The sequence below is a fragment of the Caenorhabditis remanei genome, chromosome V (assembly GCF_010183535.1).
Source record: "Caenorhabditis remanei strain PX506 chromosome V, whole genome shotgun sequence".
Classification (NCBI taxonomy): Eukaryota; Metazoa; Nematoda; class Chromadorea; order Rhabditida; family Rhabditidae; genus Caenorhabditis; species Caenorhabditis remanei.
In genome coordinates, this window is record NC_071332.1 from 11,192,982 (window position 1) to 11,209,753 (window position 16,772).

The window sequence follows — 16,772 nt, forward strand, 5'->3', positions numbered from 1 at the left end:
CGTCAAACATCACGTGTAGGTAGTTGGTGGTGCGGCGACAGAATCACCCCATCGAAAACCTACAGTATCCTTTTCGTTTTGACTGAACACGTGAACAGGGTGTGCTTTGTATGCTCTTTGAAGGGAAAATGAGCACGCACAGACCTTATCATTGTCAGTGAAGACGGTTCTTTTGACGGAAGATTCTCTAGTTCAGAGATTGACTAATTTTGTTTTGAACAGAGAACACGGAAATGAGGGTGCTTTGGTTTTCAGCGTATTCCAGTATCAGCATAGGATAAAATAGGACTTTCAACATCAAATCACCGAAATTTAGAGAAGGAGGTGAGAACTAAACTATATGTATACGATCGAACTTGATTAGAAAAAGAGTAAGAGAAAATCAGACCATACTAGGCAGAATGGAGAAAATGTTATTTATCAGTTTGCCATGTGGCGATCAGACCATTTTGTCCTGACATAACCTTTCTGAAAATGAGTGTTCTTTGAAGAGTTTTAAATGGTGGCGATACTGTAGATTGATAGCGGATTGACCAGAAGTTTCAGAGATTCAGGATTCAAAGAGTTTGATCACACTGTGAAACAAAGTAGGCCAAACAACTTCACCCGGTACACTGTCTAAACTTTACTGAGTATCAAGTGGGTTCAGCAGAGCAATTGAGAGCTTTATGCAAAATAAAATCTGAAAAATTATAACTCTCTTTGATTGAAATTCCCACTTTTTTCACAATTTCAATAACGATTTCCCATCATTCAAACCTGCGTATTCAAATGTCTCAAGCATACAGTTCCCCATTCCCAACTATTGCTCCGAAGTTTCGATTTTGTTTGGCTTCTTCACGGAATCATACTGTACTATAACATAGTCTACCAAGTCGTCGTCTCCATTTTGGTCAATGTTCATCAAAACAGTCACTACTATTACTACTACTATTACCAACTGAAATATACCTAATAATCTTTGTCATCTTCCGAGATAATTGCCTTCGATTTTCGAAAGTAATATTTTTGTTCAGCTCACTATGAACAATACATAGTCAGCTGACATTGTGGGTCCTTTCCGATCATTATTGTATTTATCACAAATGTTTTCTGGCTTCCAGAAAGAAAAAGATGACAAAAATGTAAAGTTTTGCTTAGTACAGTTGAAATTAGCTCAGATTACAGTGAAGAAGCTCCGCCCCCTTTTTCCTGCAAAGACATCATTACCAAAAAACCGAGACGCTAGCTCTTTGAGTGTTATGATTCCCGACTCCGCCCGGAATTCAGTCAAGGAATCACCCTCTCCTCATGATTTTTACCATTTCGCATCTTATCAGTAACTTTTTTGAAGAGAGAGCAAAACGTTATCTTTTCTAAAACAGCCCACTCTCTCCTGTTCACATGCCACTTTTTCAGTATAAAAAGGTGACGATTTCGTTCTTTCCAGTCAGTTTTCAGACTCATTTCTCAAAATTTCAAAAAATCTTTTGCAAAAAGAATAGTCAGTTTTCTTTTTTATTTTGGGAATATGCTTTCCATATGTATAAAGGTTCTAACCAAAACCTGCAGGAATTTTTTCAAATATTATCATCCCAAAAACATAAACAAATTTTCTGAATGTTCTCCTTTTTTTAAACTAAAATCAATCACTTTTTTGACTCACACCTCCATTTTCCATATCCGAATATATAATTCTTGTTGTTTTTCTGAAGGTGTCATCATTGCTTATAAAATGAGTATTTTCTAGAACTCACTCCTTCAAAATGGTCCAAACTGAAATGGAGAAAAGTAAGCCACTTGTTGCCATTTTCGGCGCTGGAATGATGGGAAGTGGTATTGCTCAAGTATGCATTCAAGCTGGTTATCCTGTTAATTTGTACGGAAGAAGCGAGAAAAAACTTCTAGAAGCTCGTGAGACAATAAAGAAGAACTTGATTCGTGTGGCCGGAAAGAAGAAGGTTGATATTCCAATGGAGCCAGAGGCATTGGAACAGATTGCTTTAATGCAGTTGGAATTACTCCAAATTCATACTGATGTGAGTACATTTTAAAGGTTTCGGATATTTTAGGACATTAATTTAGATTATGTTATTGTAATTCTCATCCAGACAAAGTATTAATTATTGTTATCCAGATTCCCTCTGCTGTCGAAGATGCCTCCATGGCTATTGAAGCCGTCGCTGAAAACTTGGATCTCAAGCTGGACATTTTCCAGACTATTCAAAAGACTTGCCCAGAGTGAGTAAGATCTATCTGACTCATTAGTATATCTTTTTCTTTCTTTCTCTCTAGAAACTCTTGACTGAAACCAATGCTTGTCATTTCCAGACACTGCATGCTGATCACCAACACTTCTTCTCTGAAACTCTCCCAAATGCTTCCAGTCATCAAGAATCCATCTCTCTTCGCTGGTCTTCATTTCTTCAATCCAGTCCCTGTCATGAAACTTGTTGAAGTGGTTTCTACTGACGAGACCTCCCAAGATACTACTGATTTCTTGTTCAATTTCTGCAAAGAAATCAAGAAATTACCCGTCGCTGCCAAGGATACTCCTGGATTCATTGTCAACAGACTTTTGATTCCATACCTGATGGACTCGATTCGTATGTTGGAACGTGGAGATGCCACTAAAGAAGACATCGACACTGCCATGAGATTTGGAACTTCCTATCCAATGGGACCAATCGAATTGTGTGATTACGTTGGATTGGATGTGCTTCAAAGTACTTTGAAAAGTGGGTTTAGCTGATTTCAAAGAACTTTTCTCAACATTTTATTTCAGTCTTCCGTGAAACAGTTCCCGGAGATGCTCGTTTTGCTCCAATTCAACTTTTGGACAAGCTTGTTTCTGAAGGAAAGTTGGGAAGAAAAACGAAACAAGGATTCTACACTTATTAGCTCCATCTCTTGCTTTCTGTATATAAAATTGCATTTTCAATATTTGAAAATCATGTATATTTCGCTTTTACACAGGTCATTGTAGTTTAAGAAATAAAGTATTTTCTATGAAACGATCACGAAATAAACTAAATTTGAATATCAATGTATTCCAACGATTGTAGTCATTCTTTGAAAGGATTGAGTTCATCCATCTCTTCTGCTGGTCCCACCTCAGATTGCCTTCTTCTTTCACCTCTTGAGAATCTTTTGGTTTTCAGCATATAATAGATGTATGATAGATGACCAGCGGTGACAAAACCATAAGAAATGAATATACAAATTGCAAATGTGGACGGTAACGGAAGAATAATAACCAAGATATCTTTGAGCACCGAAAACGTGTTACAAAGAGCATTATGAGTTCCAAATACTGTATTTCTCTCTGTTTCAGGAATAGTCATTTGCATTATTTGGGTAACAGCAAGATCCATGCACCAGAGTCCTGGAAGAAAAAAAGAGTGTTCACATTTTGATTGCTTACCATATCTTGCAGATGCGATGGCAACTAAAAACGCCATAATACTGGCCAAACTGACACCATCGGAAGTAAAACTAGCCCAATCCACATGCGGACTGACTCCCGTTGAATTTTTCCCATCGAAACTGTGAACCATATCATGCCACCAGGTACCCATCGTGATATTTTCCATATAACTTTTTATATTCATAGGGGATCCAGGAAGGAACACGGAACTGACTGCCAGTATTGCGAATACTTGTTGGACGAGTAATCCGATTAATCCCGATATCAGAACACCAAATTGTTTCTCAAATATCGCATAGGAAAATGCTCCGAAAATAGCAGTAACAGATCCGTAAGATCTGAAAGCACCAAGTATGAATTCAGGTAGTCCGGCACTTGATCCATATCCAACTGCCAATCCACCAAATGCCATCACAGTCATATAAAGTAATGCTTCTCCCAGGGCAGCTGCAAATGATTCTTGACGCCAATAGGTGTAGATTACATTCGAACTCCGACGATTTGACACTTCTTCTAGCTTATCATCTTTCATTTGGAGTGATGGGACTGACATGTAGATTAGTCGGAGGAAGAAGGCTTTGGATATCATTGAAACGAGAGAGACTGCACCCAATATTCCAACTGTTTCTTGAAGACCAATGCATGTTACCAATGCCTGAACCAAAGGTTTGACTTTCATTTTAAAGATTTCTGTATTCGTGTTTAGCAATATTCTCCTTGTGAACCGTGTTTTAAAATGAGTCAAACAGAAACTTACTCCAGTTATCAATGGTCCAATCACGTTTGTAAATTGATCCAAAGTCAGTAATGTTGCATTAAGCTTTGACAGTTCTCCTTCCTCTGCTATCTTCATAACCCAATCTCTTCCAATTATAAATCTCTCTGCATTGATGAAAAGTCGGTTTACTGCACAAAGGAACATTGCAATAACCATAAAAGTAATGAATAATGCAGAAGAAGTATTCATTGAAAGGCATGCTGAAAACAGGTTATTACAGTTATTTTTCAGCCAGTATTGAAATAAAACTCAACTGATAATGAGAGCAGCCGCGGCACAAATCGTCAAATTGTTCAACGGCACAACGGTCGAAATAGCTGAAAATAATTTTGTGAAAACTTGGAAAATGTATATTGTCGGAAACTACTAGTATTTTGCATTCAAGATTATGATTCAAAAACTAAATACTTGCCTCGTTTCCGTGAAAGGTTATCAAATTATTTTCCAAGGTGACCGCTGAGAAACATTTGAAGAATTTCTTCACAAAACTGTTCTATGGAAAGTATTCGCATTCCACCCAGAAGATCCATACATAACGAAACACAAAATGACCATGTTCTGTCTTCCTGAAATAGTTTGAGTGCACGGGAATTCAGTTTTCTGAAACGAAAAACAAAAGAGTACTTACCAAACACGCAGAGAAATATGCACAATACAACCAAATTTTGCTGTTTTTCGAGTGAGAACTGCCGTTCTGTCTGCTGACAGGTTTTTCAATCATCAGTGAATAAATTATTTTTTAAAGCAAAAAATGTGAGCGTCTGACTGATTTTATACGTAATCACCTTTTGTTTTAATGACAACATTAGCGAGGAGGTTTTATAGAACAAAATATTTTATGAGAGAGCACGTTTTCCAGTTTGTGAGAGAAACGAGACTGGAAAATAGAAGCAATACTATAACCTTGCATATTCTTCTGTCTGTTCTTTCTCTTCAATCTTAGTAATTCTCCTTCCAACAGTCCATATACTATTGGTTTTCACTAGATAATATACAAAGAACATGTGTCCTACGGTAACAAATCCATAAGAAATGAATATACAAATAGCAAAAGTTGCAGGTAATGGGAGAATTATAACTAGAACATCCTTTAGCACAGAGAAGGTGTTACAAAGAGCATTATGCATTCCAAATACTGTATTTCGTTCTCTTTCAGGGACAGTCACTTGCATGATATGGGTGATGGCAAGGTCGAGACACCAAAGTCCTGAAGTTTTATTTTTGAAAAAATGATTGCAGTCAGCAGATGCTTACCGTATCTCGCAGATGCAATTGCAATCAAAAACACAAAGATACTGACCAAGCTGACGCCATCTGAACTGAAATGGTTCCAATCGACATGAGGATCAAAGTTAGTTCCATTGTTTCCATTGAAACTGTGAACCATATCATGCCACCATCCTCCAGCTGTAAAATTTCCAAAATATCCACCGAGATCCATTGGAGATCCAGGAAGAAACACAGAAACTACTGCCATCATAGCAAAGAACTGTTGAACCACCAATCCAAGTAGTCCCGACGTGGCAACACTATATCGTTTCTCAAAGAATGCATAAGAAAATGCTCCCAGAATTGCGGTCAATGAGCCAAATGACCTGAATGCTCCAATGATGAATTCAGGTAGTCCAGCACTTGATCCATATCCAACTGCCAATCCATCGAATCCCATCACTGTCATGAAAAGAAGAGCCATTCCGAATGCAGCTGAGAATGAGACTTGTCGCCAATATGTTTTCACAACGGACTCGTTCAGACGGGAATTTGAAAATGGATCAGTCGTAATTTCCTCTTTTTTATCCTTTTTAACTTGAAGCAGTGGATTGGAAATGTAGATCAAACGGAGGAAAATGGATTTCGAAGTCATCGATACGAGGGATGCAATTCCAAAGATTCCAACTGTTTCACGAAGACCAACCCAGGTGACAAGGGCCTGAGAAATGCTTTATTTTTTATATCTTAAACTTGTTTATACCACTCACTCCTGTGAATAAGGGTGCAATCACGTTCGTAAACTGATCCAAAGTTAACAGTGTGGCGTTCATATTAGACAGTGTCCTGTCGTCTCCAAGTACCATTACCCAATCTCTACTCGTAATGAATTTCTCTGCATTCAAGAACAAACGATTCACTGCACACATGCACATCGCCAGAACTAGACACATAATATACCATGGCGATGTCGCATCGATGGACAAACAAGCTATAAATAAACGAAGTGAACCTGGGTCAATTCAATGATAGAAACTCACTGATAATAAGACCAGCAGCTGCACAAATACTCAAATTATTTAACGGCACAACGGTCAGAATGGCTGGAAAAAACTCTGATTTCTTACGTAATTCATAGTTCTGTTAATCATGGACACTTAGAAGAGTACAGAAAACTTAAGAATCCACTATGGTAATAGTTTGAGTTCTCAGCAATACCTCTTTTTCTCGAAAGTCCATCAAAAAGTTTTCCCAGATAACCACTTAGAATCATTTGTAGTACTCCTTCAAACAGTTGTTCTATCGAAACAACTCGCATTCCACCCATCAGAACCATACAGAGAGAAACACAAAAAGACCACGCTCGATCTTCCTGAAACATCTTGTTGGAATAATATTATATATTATGATAAATATTATGAAAGAAAAACAACATGCAAGAAATATGAAAACTTTCAAATAATTTGAAGCTGGTTATATTCCTCACATTACTTAAAATTACTGAAAACTCACCAAGCATGTCGAAATATAGGCGCAATACAAAAAAATACTAGTTCTCGAGAGGGTACCACTGGTACGCCTGTTATTTTGTGGCGACGGTTGCTGAAAAGTCATTTCAAATGATGCACTCGGCTCGTCTACTCTTTTATGACTGATAACTCTCGCTTTTTATTTCCAGGTGACATGATAACGAGACAGGAAGCAGGTTCGATGGGTTTGTGAAATTGAAGAGATACAGAGCATTGTATAGTTTATTACACACAAAAACAGTACTGTGAGTTTCCAAACAATCAATACAAAGTGGTATGTAAATCTGTGTGAACTTGCATAAAGTGACGACAATGGAACGGTAAAACAACAAACTTGACGTAGTGATAGGGCAATTCACAACAAACAAAGTTCTTCTGATAGTTATTTTTCAGTTTAAAAACAGTGAAGAAAGTATTGTCAATGAGAGTGGAGCATACCAAAATGATTCGGATCAGCAACAGGATTATTTTGTTTCATTTATTCCCTAAATTAGGAAGAGCTGGACATCGTATCTGAATCCTATTGTAATCGTTGAAAAAGGATTGTATTTGACGGATAATTTTGGGGACCAAAAATTTTATATTTTTTCATTTCAGGCATCAATATATCCTCAGTTTGATTCAAACTTTAATTATTGTTTATAAAAACGATTGTACTAGACTCGAAAAGAAATTCAAATCAGTTCAAAATGTTTCATGCTGATATCATTGCGAATGAAAAGCTGTTATTATGAAACATAATAACTACCTTTGACCCATTCTGTCTTGAGTTTATCTGCACCCAAAACAAATAACAAGATTTTCAATGTTTGATCAAAATAGAAAATCTCTAAATGAAGTGTTAGACATAGCTGAAAGGCAAAACTAGCAATCAAACAAGGCGGGGCACAAAACAATTTTCTCCAGCTTTCTACCAATTCTTATTTTAGACACTTTTGTCTTCAATGGCCAACTCGACTCTATCGGATCCCTTGAATTGGTTTACTTCAGTATTGATGACTGTGGTTTGTTTGACAGGATATAAGAAAACGGCTGGTTCCAAAAAATTACACATTACAGAACGCAGTCTTCGGTATTGTATGCAATGTTATAATAATAAACAATGTCGCGAAATCAGCTACAGAGAGAACATCTTTCAATCTCATCTGTGCTGCTCGAGCAATCGCTAACGTTATTATTCTGGGACTAGGATTCTTGTCACTGTTTGTTCCACTCACAATATAGTAAGCTCGAAATTAGTTCCTACCAGATGTGGTTTGTTTCAGCGGAGATACATTGTTTCCTCCTGTACACCACGCGATTGTTATCACAATCATCAACAGTCTCTACACCGGATTACAGAATTGTGGAGTTCTAATAGCTATAAACAGATTCTGTGCAATGTTTTTCTCCATCCAATATTCTAGATACTTCACTCCAACAGTCACTTTTGTAAGATCTAGAGCTAGACATTCCTTGAACAGTAAATGGAACAGTACCTCATTTTCAGTTTGCAATCCTACTGTTGCTCTCCTACAGAATCTTCAGAATGGGTCAAGACATTGTTCAGAACATTGGTAAGTCGTCTGAGTCTTCCTCTCCACTATAACATTGGTTTATTTTCAGAGACTCAATGTTTCTCAACATATTCATCAGAATTTCTAACCTGGTTCCCCACGAGAGACCCCAATTGCCGAAATAAGTATGCGGATGTTGTAGATGGAACAGTTATTCTTTTGGTTGCATTGGTACTTATTAACATTGCCACTTTTGTGAAGATATACTTGTTTTACAAATCAACTGAAATGGATTCAAAAGAAATCAGAAATAGAATCAGAAAGAACAGAATAATGTTCTCCCAAACGATTATTCAAGACTTGAATTATTGTATTGATATGTTGTTCACTTTCAAATTGAGGTAATATAACAAACCAAGGTTTTCTTCTAGATTTATTATTATCCAAACCAGTTCATTCAAAAACTTTAATCGAAATATTCAGCACAATCTCGTCCTCCCGTATTTGGACATTCATAAGTGGAAGTCTCATATGGGAATGTGTTCATTCATCTGATGGGTAAACTGCACTTCTCTAATTACCTTTTGAAAATATTTTGATTTCAGTCTAATTATGATAATGTTTAATGAAAAGCTGACATTCTTGAAAAGAAGTTTCTTCTCTGCTTCATCACCCAGCTCATCAGTGGCTCCTCAACAAAGTCCAGTTATTCTCGTTTCATCACCAAGAAGTCCGGCGCCAATTGGCTGATAATTTAATTTATCTAAACTATTCTCATTTGTAATATAATGTAATATCTATTCCTCAGTTTTATAGTCAGCGATCCCCTCAGATTTCAATTTCTTCCACCAACTTGAATGAATGAATAAGCTTTATCAACAATTCAACGAAACAGAACATTTTCGAAATGACAAGTTCGAATGTCGGTTGAAATTTTTCGTAAACATAGTAGTAAATGGCGGAAGTAAGGCGGAGTTGTTTGATAATTACAGAATGAAAATCTCGAGAATTTCCTCATTCTATCACATATTGTTTGTGTCCACTACCAATCCTTCTCAAAACTTCCATTATGAATTCTACTTATAATATAAGTGATCCATTAAATCTAACAGCGTCTGCTGTCATCTTGCTCGTGAGTTGGAAAGTAACCTAATTGTGATAATTTAACAGTTTCCAGCTTGGAATATTTGGAATTGGATGCAATTCCCTTGTAGTTTATGTATTCGTAAAAGTTCGTGTTGAAAGAACATCATTCAATTTCATCTGTGTTTGTCGAGCTGTATGCAACATGTTCATTTTGATATGGGGATTTCTTGGAACATTTTTGCCAATCACTTTCTTGTTAGATGATTTCCACTCTGTAGTTAATAATATTCCAAGAAAATTTCAGAAATAACATTTTGTTCTCATATGAATACCACACAATAGTGATTGGATCATGCAACAGTGTCTACACTTCCCTTCAGTTCAGTGGCCTTCTGATTGCTGCCAATCGGTTCTGTGCAATGTTCTTCCCTGTTCTCTATTCTAAAATATTCGGTTTCAAATTCACAATTGTAGGCACTTATATACTAACTTGTGTTGTTGATTACTTTCTGTTTCAGGTTATCTCATTTTTTGTATTTGGATATGAAATTGCAAAAGTCATTTATGAATTCCTGGATTTTGTGATACGTGAGATTCAAATCGAAATATATGTACCTCAAGCCGAAAATGTTCAAACATTATAGGCTTGAAGTGCTATCTCATCTATTTCCCAGAAGAATTGGCATGGGTTCCGAAAATTCCAAAAGAATGTCACGATGGAATAGATGCGAATCTTGACACGACTGCTATTTTTCTTGGTCTGGTAGTTGCGCTCAATGTCGCAACATTCACGAAAATCTTCCTATTTTATAAGTCAACTGATATGGATTCAGATGAGATCAAGACAAAATTGAGGAAGAATAGAGCTCTGTTTCTGCAAACAATGATTCAAGATGCCATCATTCTGGCAGATATGTTTTTCACTTTGAGAATTAGGTACGTTCAAACTTCTATTGTTTATTTTTTCATCAGTTTAATTATAGTAGACTGAGCAACGCTCGTGCCTGGTCATTCTTCTGCGGAACAGTCATTTGGGAATGTGTTCATTCACTTGATGGGTTCGTTTCATTTTGTTCGAAAATGGTTAGAATGTCAGTATTTCAGACTCATAATGTTGTTGTTCAATGAGCGTTGGTCTCTACTCAAAAGTCATTTGTTCAATATCTCTCATCCAAAATCTACATCGTCAAGAACGACTCAATCCAGAATGTTTGGTTCTGAGAAGTGATAGACTGTCGACAATTTTGCACATTTTTCAAAATACTATTACTCTTCAAGATATTTTTCATGCGAAAACATTATCTTTATGGCCTACCCAAGGAGTAGTATCTCTCCCTATTTAAAAAAAATAAAAAATTCAATGAACGATTTGCTGATCTTTTTGTCAGTCAAATGATAAGTTAATCCAAATGTAATACCAACTAGACTATACCAAGTCAACAGCTTACTCAAACTGCAGTGTCAAAACCAGTTACTTTTCCTTAAATTTATCTTTCCCGCAATCAAAGATTATTTAGATAGCCTCCACTCACTACCGCACTTTTTTCATCTCTGCTCTTTCAACAGGCGAACACTTTTTCACGCGATAAACTGTTTGCCGCGAGCTGGCATGTGCAATGCGGAAGGATGGGCGGAAATCAAGAAAGAGAGTATAAAAGCGAATAGATTAGAAATGATTCTTCATCCGATTCATCTTTCGGCTCTTCTTCTTCGATATGCGCTTCACATCACTTGCCATTGCTTTCCTCGCTTGCGCCCTCGTGGTGTCTGTAAGTAAAGTTATCTGAAGTATCTATAGTCTGAATATCAACTTTAAGGGCAATGTGATTCGTGAAAAGAGACAGTGTGGATGTGCACAGCCGCAGCAAAGTCAGTGCTCGTGCCAACAGGTTCAACAGACTCAATCATGTTCGTGCCAATCTGCTCCAGTTGTTCAACAAGCGGCCCCAGTTCAACAACAACAACCGCAACAATCCTGCTCTTGCGCTCAACCACAACAGACTCAAACCGTTCAAGTAAACTGTGACTTATCAACTCATTTACAATACTTTCTTCCTCAGGTCCAAGCTACTCAATGCGCCCCAGCTTGCCAGCAAAGCTGCACCCAACAGTGCCAGGCTGCTCCATCAGTTTCCCAGTGCCAACCACAATGCCAACAACAATGCCAGGCTCAATGTTCTCCATCGGTTGCTACCACCACTACCACCCAAGCCCCACAAGTAGTCCACATTCAGCTCCAGGTCCAACAAGTTCAACAAGCTCAGGCCCAATGCCAACCACAATGTCAGCAACAATGTCAGTCCTCATGTGCTCAACAACAGCAACCAGCCAGTCAATGCAACTCTGCCTGCAGCAATCAATGCTCTGATATGTGCCAACAGAATGCCCAAGCTCCTCAACAAATCCAACAGGTTCAACAAGTCCAACCAACCAACACTCAGATGTACAACCCATACAACAACAACAACCAAGGATCCCAATCCTGTGCTCCAGCTTGTCAACCAGCCTGTGACAACTCATGCACTTCCCAACAAGCTCAACCAGCTGCTCCAATGTACAACCCATACCAGGACACCACCACCCAAGCTCCAGCCTCATCCCAAGCTGTCATTCAAATCGTCCTTCAACGTTCAATGGCTGAATCCTCCCAATGCGCTCCACAATGTGAGCAATCCTGCCAGCAACAGTGCGTCCAACAACAGCAGCCAGCCGCTCAATGCCAGACAGCCTGCCAGGATTCGTGCTCCAGCTCCTGCCAAGCAGCACAGCCAGCAACTACATCTTGCCAACAGGCTCCAGCTAGCAGCCCATCCAACTCGTGCTCCTGCCAAGCTAACTATTCTCCATGTGGAAACGGACAATGCTGCAAAAGAAAGTGAACGGACTTGAATTTTGAGTCTAATCTGAAACAAGTTTTTGTATATAATGAAACCATTTAGTTTCACAAGAACTTAATAAATCATTTTTCATTTTTCAAAGTGTTTCAATTATATTTAGCATTTCTTGACTCTCCGGTACATCTTCAGTAATTCAAGTATTCTATCCTCATAATTCTAAGAGAAGCAACCAATTTAGAGAACCGGAGACATAGAGAAAGGGGTATTGGTCTTGTGAGAGTGTACTGCTGCCTCGTGTCTCCTTCTCTTGGTCACTCTCCTCCACGCGAATTTATTGATTTGCATCTATACTTGTTCACAAGAATTTCAGCTTATCGAGATTTTATTCTGATTGAATTCAGAGAAATTTAGACTCTGAAAAATCTCTAATTTGATAGTTGTTGAAATTTTTAGTCAAATAATCAAACTGAAAACTAGAAAACTGGCTTCAAAAATTATGTACTGGAATTAATACAATATCAGAATCAAATTGATCTTTTTTCAAATCGTACATTTCGTTATGATTAACAGTTTTTTTCAGTTCTTGAATGAGCTCTTTATAAATAGTTTTCAGTCATGGTAGACCGTCCACGTCATCTGGTTGAAGAAGTCCGAATGGACGACGGTGAGGACAGTTCTGATGATGATCGACGTGATCGAAGAGTCGATGTCATTGAAATGGACAGTCCAGGAGAATTCGATGAAGATGAAGACAACGACGATCCATTTTATGATGAGCCGCCAATCAATTCGACTTCTGAAAGTACTGATGAAGAAGATGAAGAAGATAATGATGATGCCATGACATGGGACACTTTATCTGAAGCAAGTGCACCTGAAGCAGAGCCAGAGGATGATGATGAATGGTATCCGTTGTCTGAGAGGCAAACACAGTTCCCAAACTTTGCTTTGCCAACGACCACGTGAGTAGTACTTGATTCTGAAAAATGGACCGGAAGTTATCTAGTCCTCGGGATCTCAAAGTAATATATAATTCCAAACTCGAAGTAACGTAGTATGTAGAAAACTAGGTCCTCTGTTTGAGCTGTTTAAACATTTAATCATTGACTAATGTAAAAGTTTTCAAACAGCTCCCAATACGGAATTGAGATGAAACGAACTAAATAACAGTGAATCTTATGAGAGATGATGGCATTAGTAGATTATCAGTTGTTTGAAAATTTCTCCAAAATGGTTCCAAAGTGCGAGGACTCCTATCTTATTATTAATTTTGATTTTTCAGAAGACCCGCCATAAATTCAGCTCCACAATACCTTGCTTCTTCTTCGCGTAATTATTCTCCAACTGGATCAGAACAGTTTTCTGATCAAGAAGATGTCGAATTCAACAATTTTGTCGATGTTATGCGTCCGGAGCCAACTCGTGAAGAGCTTAATCGCACAGCTCTCGATTACTTCCTCCATCATGGACATTCAGAAGTTGTGCACACTTTCTGCAAGGAGATGGGTATCCCATTGCCAGAAAAAGAAATTCGCGAGATGAACGAAAGAAATGAAATTCGAAATTTGATTTGTGAGGGAAAAATCGAAGAAGCGATTGCAAGACTTCCAGCTGTGGTTATGGAAGATGAAGCTGTTCATTTCGCTGTTCATAAACAACATATCATTGAGATGATTCGGAATGAACAAGCACAGGAACCAGTGGAATACTTTAGAACTCATTTGATGAAAGATGGGAAGAGACCGAATGATGAGAGAATGGAAGTTATTGAAGGAATATTCACATTGATGGTCTTTGCGGATGATGATTCCGAGTTTCATGTATATTTGGAACAACGGGAACGAGAACTGGTAAGATTCACATTCGTCATTGAAATGGGATTGACTAAAGCGAAAAATACGAAAGATACGGAAAAATTTTCATGAGAAATATCTCTTTCCAGACCGCTAAAGTTGTGAATAGTGCTCTCCTCGGTCAGATGGGACAATCTAGATCCTCAAAAGTTGATCTTCTTGCTAAATCTCTCGCATGGGCCAGAAATGAAGTTTCACAAAAACATGGTCAACAAAAGGTGACAACCACAATTCAGTGGGCTGACGATATGTTTAAAACGGAGTATAACATGTAGGTTTTTGGGATACTTTTCTGCAATCAAAAAAATAATTTTCAGAAATGACCTTGTTGAAAAAGCACTCAGACACAGCCCTCTTGATGATACTGCCGATCTGTGTTAAGCTATCAAACGATGCTTCTTGACAGAATACATCGTGACTTCTTATGATATTTATTCCAATGATCATGCTTCCTATAATTCAAAACTGAAAAACACTGATTCATGTATCTTATCTGTATCTTTTTTGGATCCTCTAAGTTAGTGAAATGCTTTTTTAAATTTGATCGCAGTCAAATAAATGAGATCAAGATGTTCATAATTTCTTGTTTTTCTTCCCAGAAAATCCTTCCACTCAATTTTTGCCTTCTCCACCCCCGTTTTTCTTCTCTTCTTCATCTTTTCCATCACCCGCGATTCGCCCCCACTGTACACAAAAGATTTCTCTGCACACATACACAAACAGCTGCCTTCTTCTTCTTTTTCTTCGTTTCCCTTCCCGCCGGGATATTTCTATCAAATCTCCGAGAGCTCGTTGAGCACATTTTACGCTGACGGGAACACATTTGCATATTTTACACTTTCTGCGAGGACTGGATTTCAACTTTACTGCTTTCTGCTGCTAGTGATATCAACTCTTCAGTTTTATGAGATCACTTTTGAGATTTCAAATAGAAAATCAGTTTCGCAACATGTTTGATCCTCACGTGCTCTTCTGTTCCCTTCGGGTGGGAAGAGAAAGATTTCAAATACTTTGTGTAATTTTGTTATTTGTGTCGGGAAGGGTCCGTCGAAAAGCATTTTATTTTGTGATGATCGGAAGTTCAGCGCTCACAGTTGGAGTCCCCATGCGCTTTCTCTCGAATTAGTGTGGTTTCGGTAATAATTTTATATCGACAAGAACGAAAAACTTTGACGACATTTTCTAAATTAAAAAAAATAATTAACATATTCCCAAGTTGTGAAATCGGAATGATTTCGAACGTTTATTTCATGAAATCACACGAAGATTCGATAATTTTGAGCGAAAACTAATTTTCTACAGTTCCTGCATATGCGCTCTACTGCAAAATTTTAAACTCGCGCTGTTTTGAGCGACGGGTCTCGCCACGAAATGGAATTTTTTGAATTTGAATCGAGCCCGCCGGGTATCGTTGTGTCATCGTTTATGTTTTGGACGCTGTTTCCGGATTTTTCTGTTTCCAAAGCGCGAAAATCGTGAAATATAGTATTCGTCCCGCTACTATAATGTATCTTTGAAGATCTCTCAGTCATTTTTTCATCTAAAGTGTTAAAAAACAACACTTCTCAATTTTATTCTCAAATTCGTTCAATTATAATAATCTCTAGTCATTCAAGTACGCGATCTCCGTTTTTTGAAACTTTTTCACTTGAACTAGATGCTCCTTTTGCCAGAATGCCAGAATTTCGATTTCTTCCTCTATTTCGAAACCACCGTCACCTGTTCCTGTTTTGTGCTCATTACGTTATTACTTTTTCTGGTTCTAACAATCTTTTCTATTTTTTTTCACATTCAGTCTTATTTCGAAACCCAGTTTCTGCTTTTTGTCGTCTTCGTCATCCGGACCTCGAGAATTTTATTGCGAAACATTGGCTATCCAAGAACCATCCGTTTCCCTTATTTCTTCGAATTTCATTTTCTAGGATTGATTCAGAAAATGAAGGCGCGGCGGCGCCGCGGCAGTAGTGACGACGGCCCATTGTGTCAATCGATGAGAAGAGAACGAACCAAAAAAAAACGAAAACGGACAGGCGGCGCGCAGCGCTCCGCTTCTTCAACCGCGCCGCTCTGGGTCATTTGAATGAATCAGTTGTGGCGCGTGCCGATACCCGACGACGATTCCTGTTCATTTTCATCCGCTGTCCGTTTTTTTGCCAGTATTGCGATTTGTCTCGTTCGTCGGTATTCGTTCTGAAAAACGATGATTCATATGATTCTTTGTTTTAGAATCTAGAACAATTCTTCGTCATGTGTTTTATACATTCTTTCTGATTCACTTTTGTTCCCATTCGAATTTTCATTGATTGAGTGGGCAACAACCAGGATGGACGGATGGACAACGTGCGGACACTCCTGAGAAGTGGGGTCGGCGCATACAAAGTCTAGTAGAGGACACTGCAGCCAGCGCCGGAAAGAATAAGAAAGACGATCGACGACCCTGTGTCGCACATTACAACATCTGGCACTTCTCTTGACTGGCTATTTCTCAGTTAATTTCTCTTCATTTCGAATTCATTTCGGCAAGTCGGAGAAGAGCCCTGATGGCAATCACTAGTTGCGTTTGGCCTTGTCATTGAGA

General features: G+C 38.2%; 5 protein-coding genes across 5 annotated transcripts; 4 read left to right on the plus strand and 1 right to left on the minus strand.

Annotated features, from left to right (window-relative positions):
- Positions 1 to 1,745: 1,745 nt before the first annotated feature.
- GCK72_018999 (uncharacterized protein) lies at positions 1,746 to 2,880 on the plus strand (the record flags this gene model as incomplete). The annotated part of the gene is made up of 4 exons (XM_003110552.2): positions 1,746 to 2,018; positions 2,117 to 2,220; positions 2,311 to 2,717; positions 2,765 to 2,880. 4 exons carry the CDS (start codon positions 1,746 to 1,748, stop codon positions 2,878 to 2,880), a joined length of 900 nt encoding a protein of 299 aa, XP_003110600.1.
- A 164-nt stretch (positions 2,881 to 3,044) lies between these two features.
- GCK72_019000 (uncharacterized protein) lies at positions 3,045 to 6,912 on the minus strand (the record flags this gene model as incomplete). The annotated part of the gene is made up of 7 exons (XM_053732835.1): positions 3,045 to 4,061; positions 4,164 to 4,384; positions 5,296 to 5,391; positions 5,439 to 6,114; positions 6,164 to 6,384; positions 6,434 to 6,496; positions 6,906 to 6,912. 7 exons carry the CDS (start codon positions 6,910 to 6,912, stop codon positions 3,045 to 3,047), a joined length of 2,301 nt encoding a protein of 766 aa, XP_053581748.1.
- Positions 6,913 to 7,866: 954 nt separating this feature from the next.
- Positions 7,867 to 9,168, plus strand: GCK72_019001 (uncharacterized protein; the record flags this gene model as incomplete). Its single annotated transcript, XM_003110498.1, has 7 exons — positions 7,867 to 7,926; positions 7,982 to 8,145; positions 8,188 to 8,353; positions 8,412 to 8,478; positions 8,528 to 8,819; positions 8,902 to 8,976; positions 9,024 to 9,168. The coding sequence occupies 7 exons, from the start codon at positions 7,867 to 7,869 to the stop codon at positions 9,166 to 9,168; spliced, it is 969 nt and encodes a 322-aa protein (XP_003110546.1).
- A 319-nt stretch (positions 9,169 to 9,487) lies between these two features.
- GCK72_019002 (uncharacterized protein) lies at positions 9,488 to 10,732 on the plus strand (the record flags this gene model as incomplete). Its single annotated transcript, XM_003110607.2, has 7 exons — positions 9,488 to 9,550; positions 9,596 to 9,759; positions 9,809 to 9,974; positions 10,023 to 10,092; positions 10,149 to 10,440; positions 10,488 to 10,562; positions 10,609 to 10,732. The coding sequence occupies 7 exons, from the start codon at positions 9,488 to 9,490 to the stop codon at positions 10,730 to 10,732; spliced, it is 954 nt and encodes a 317-aa protein (XP_003110655.2).
- Positions 10,733 to 11,219: 487 nt separating this feature from the next.
- On the plus strand, positions 11,220 to 12,383 carry GCK72_019003 (uncharacterized protein; the record flags this gene model as incomplete). Its single annotated transcript, XM_053732836.1, has 3 exons — positions 11,220 to 11,273; positions 11,322 to 11,519; positions 11,565 to 12,383. 3 exons carry the CDS (start codon positions 11,220 to 11,222, stop codon positions 12,381 to 12,383), a joined length of 1,071 nt encoding a protein of 356 aa, XP_053581749.1.
- Between the last annotated feature and the right edge of the window lie 4,389 nt (positions 12,384 to 16,772).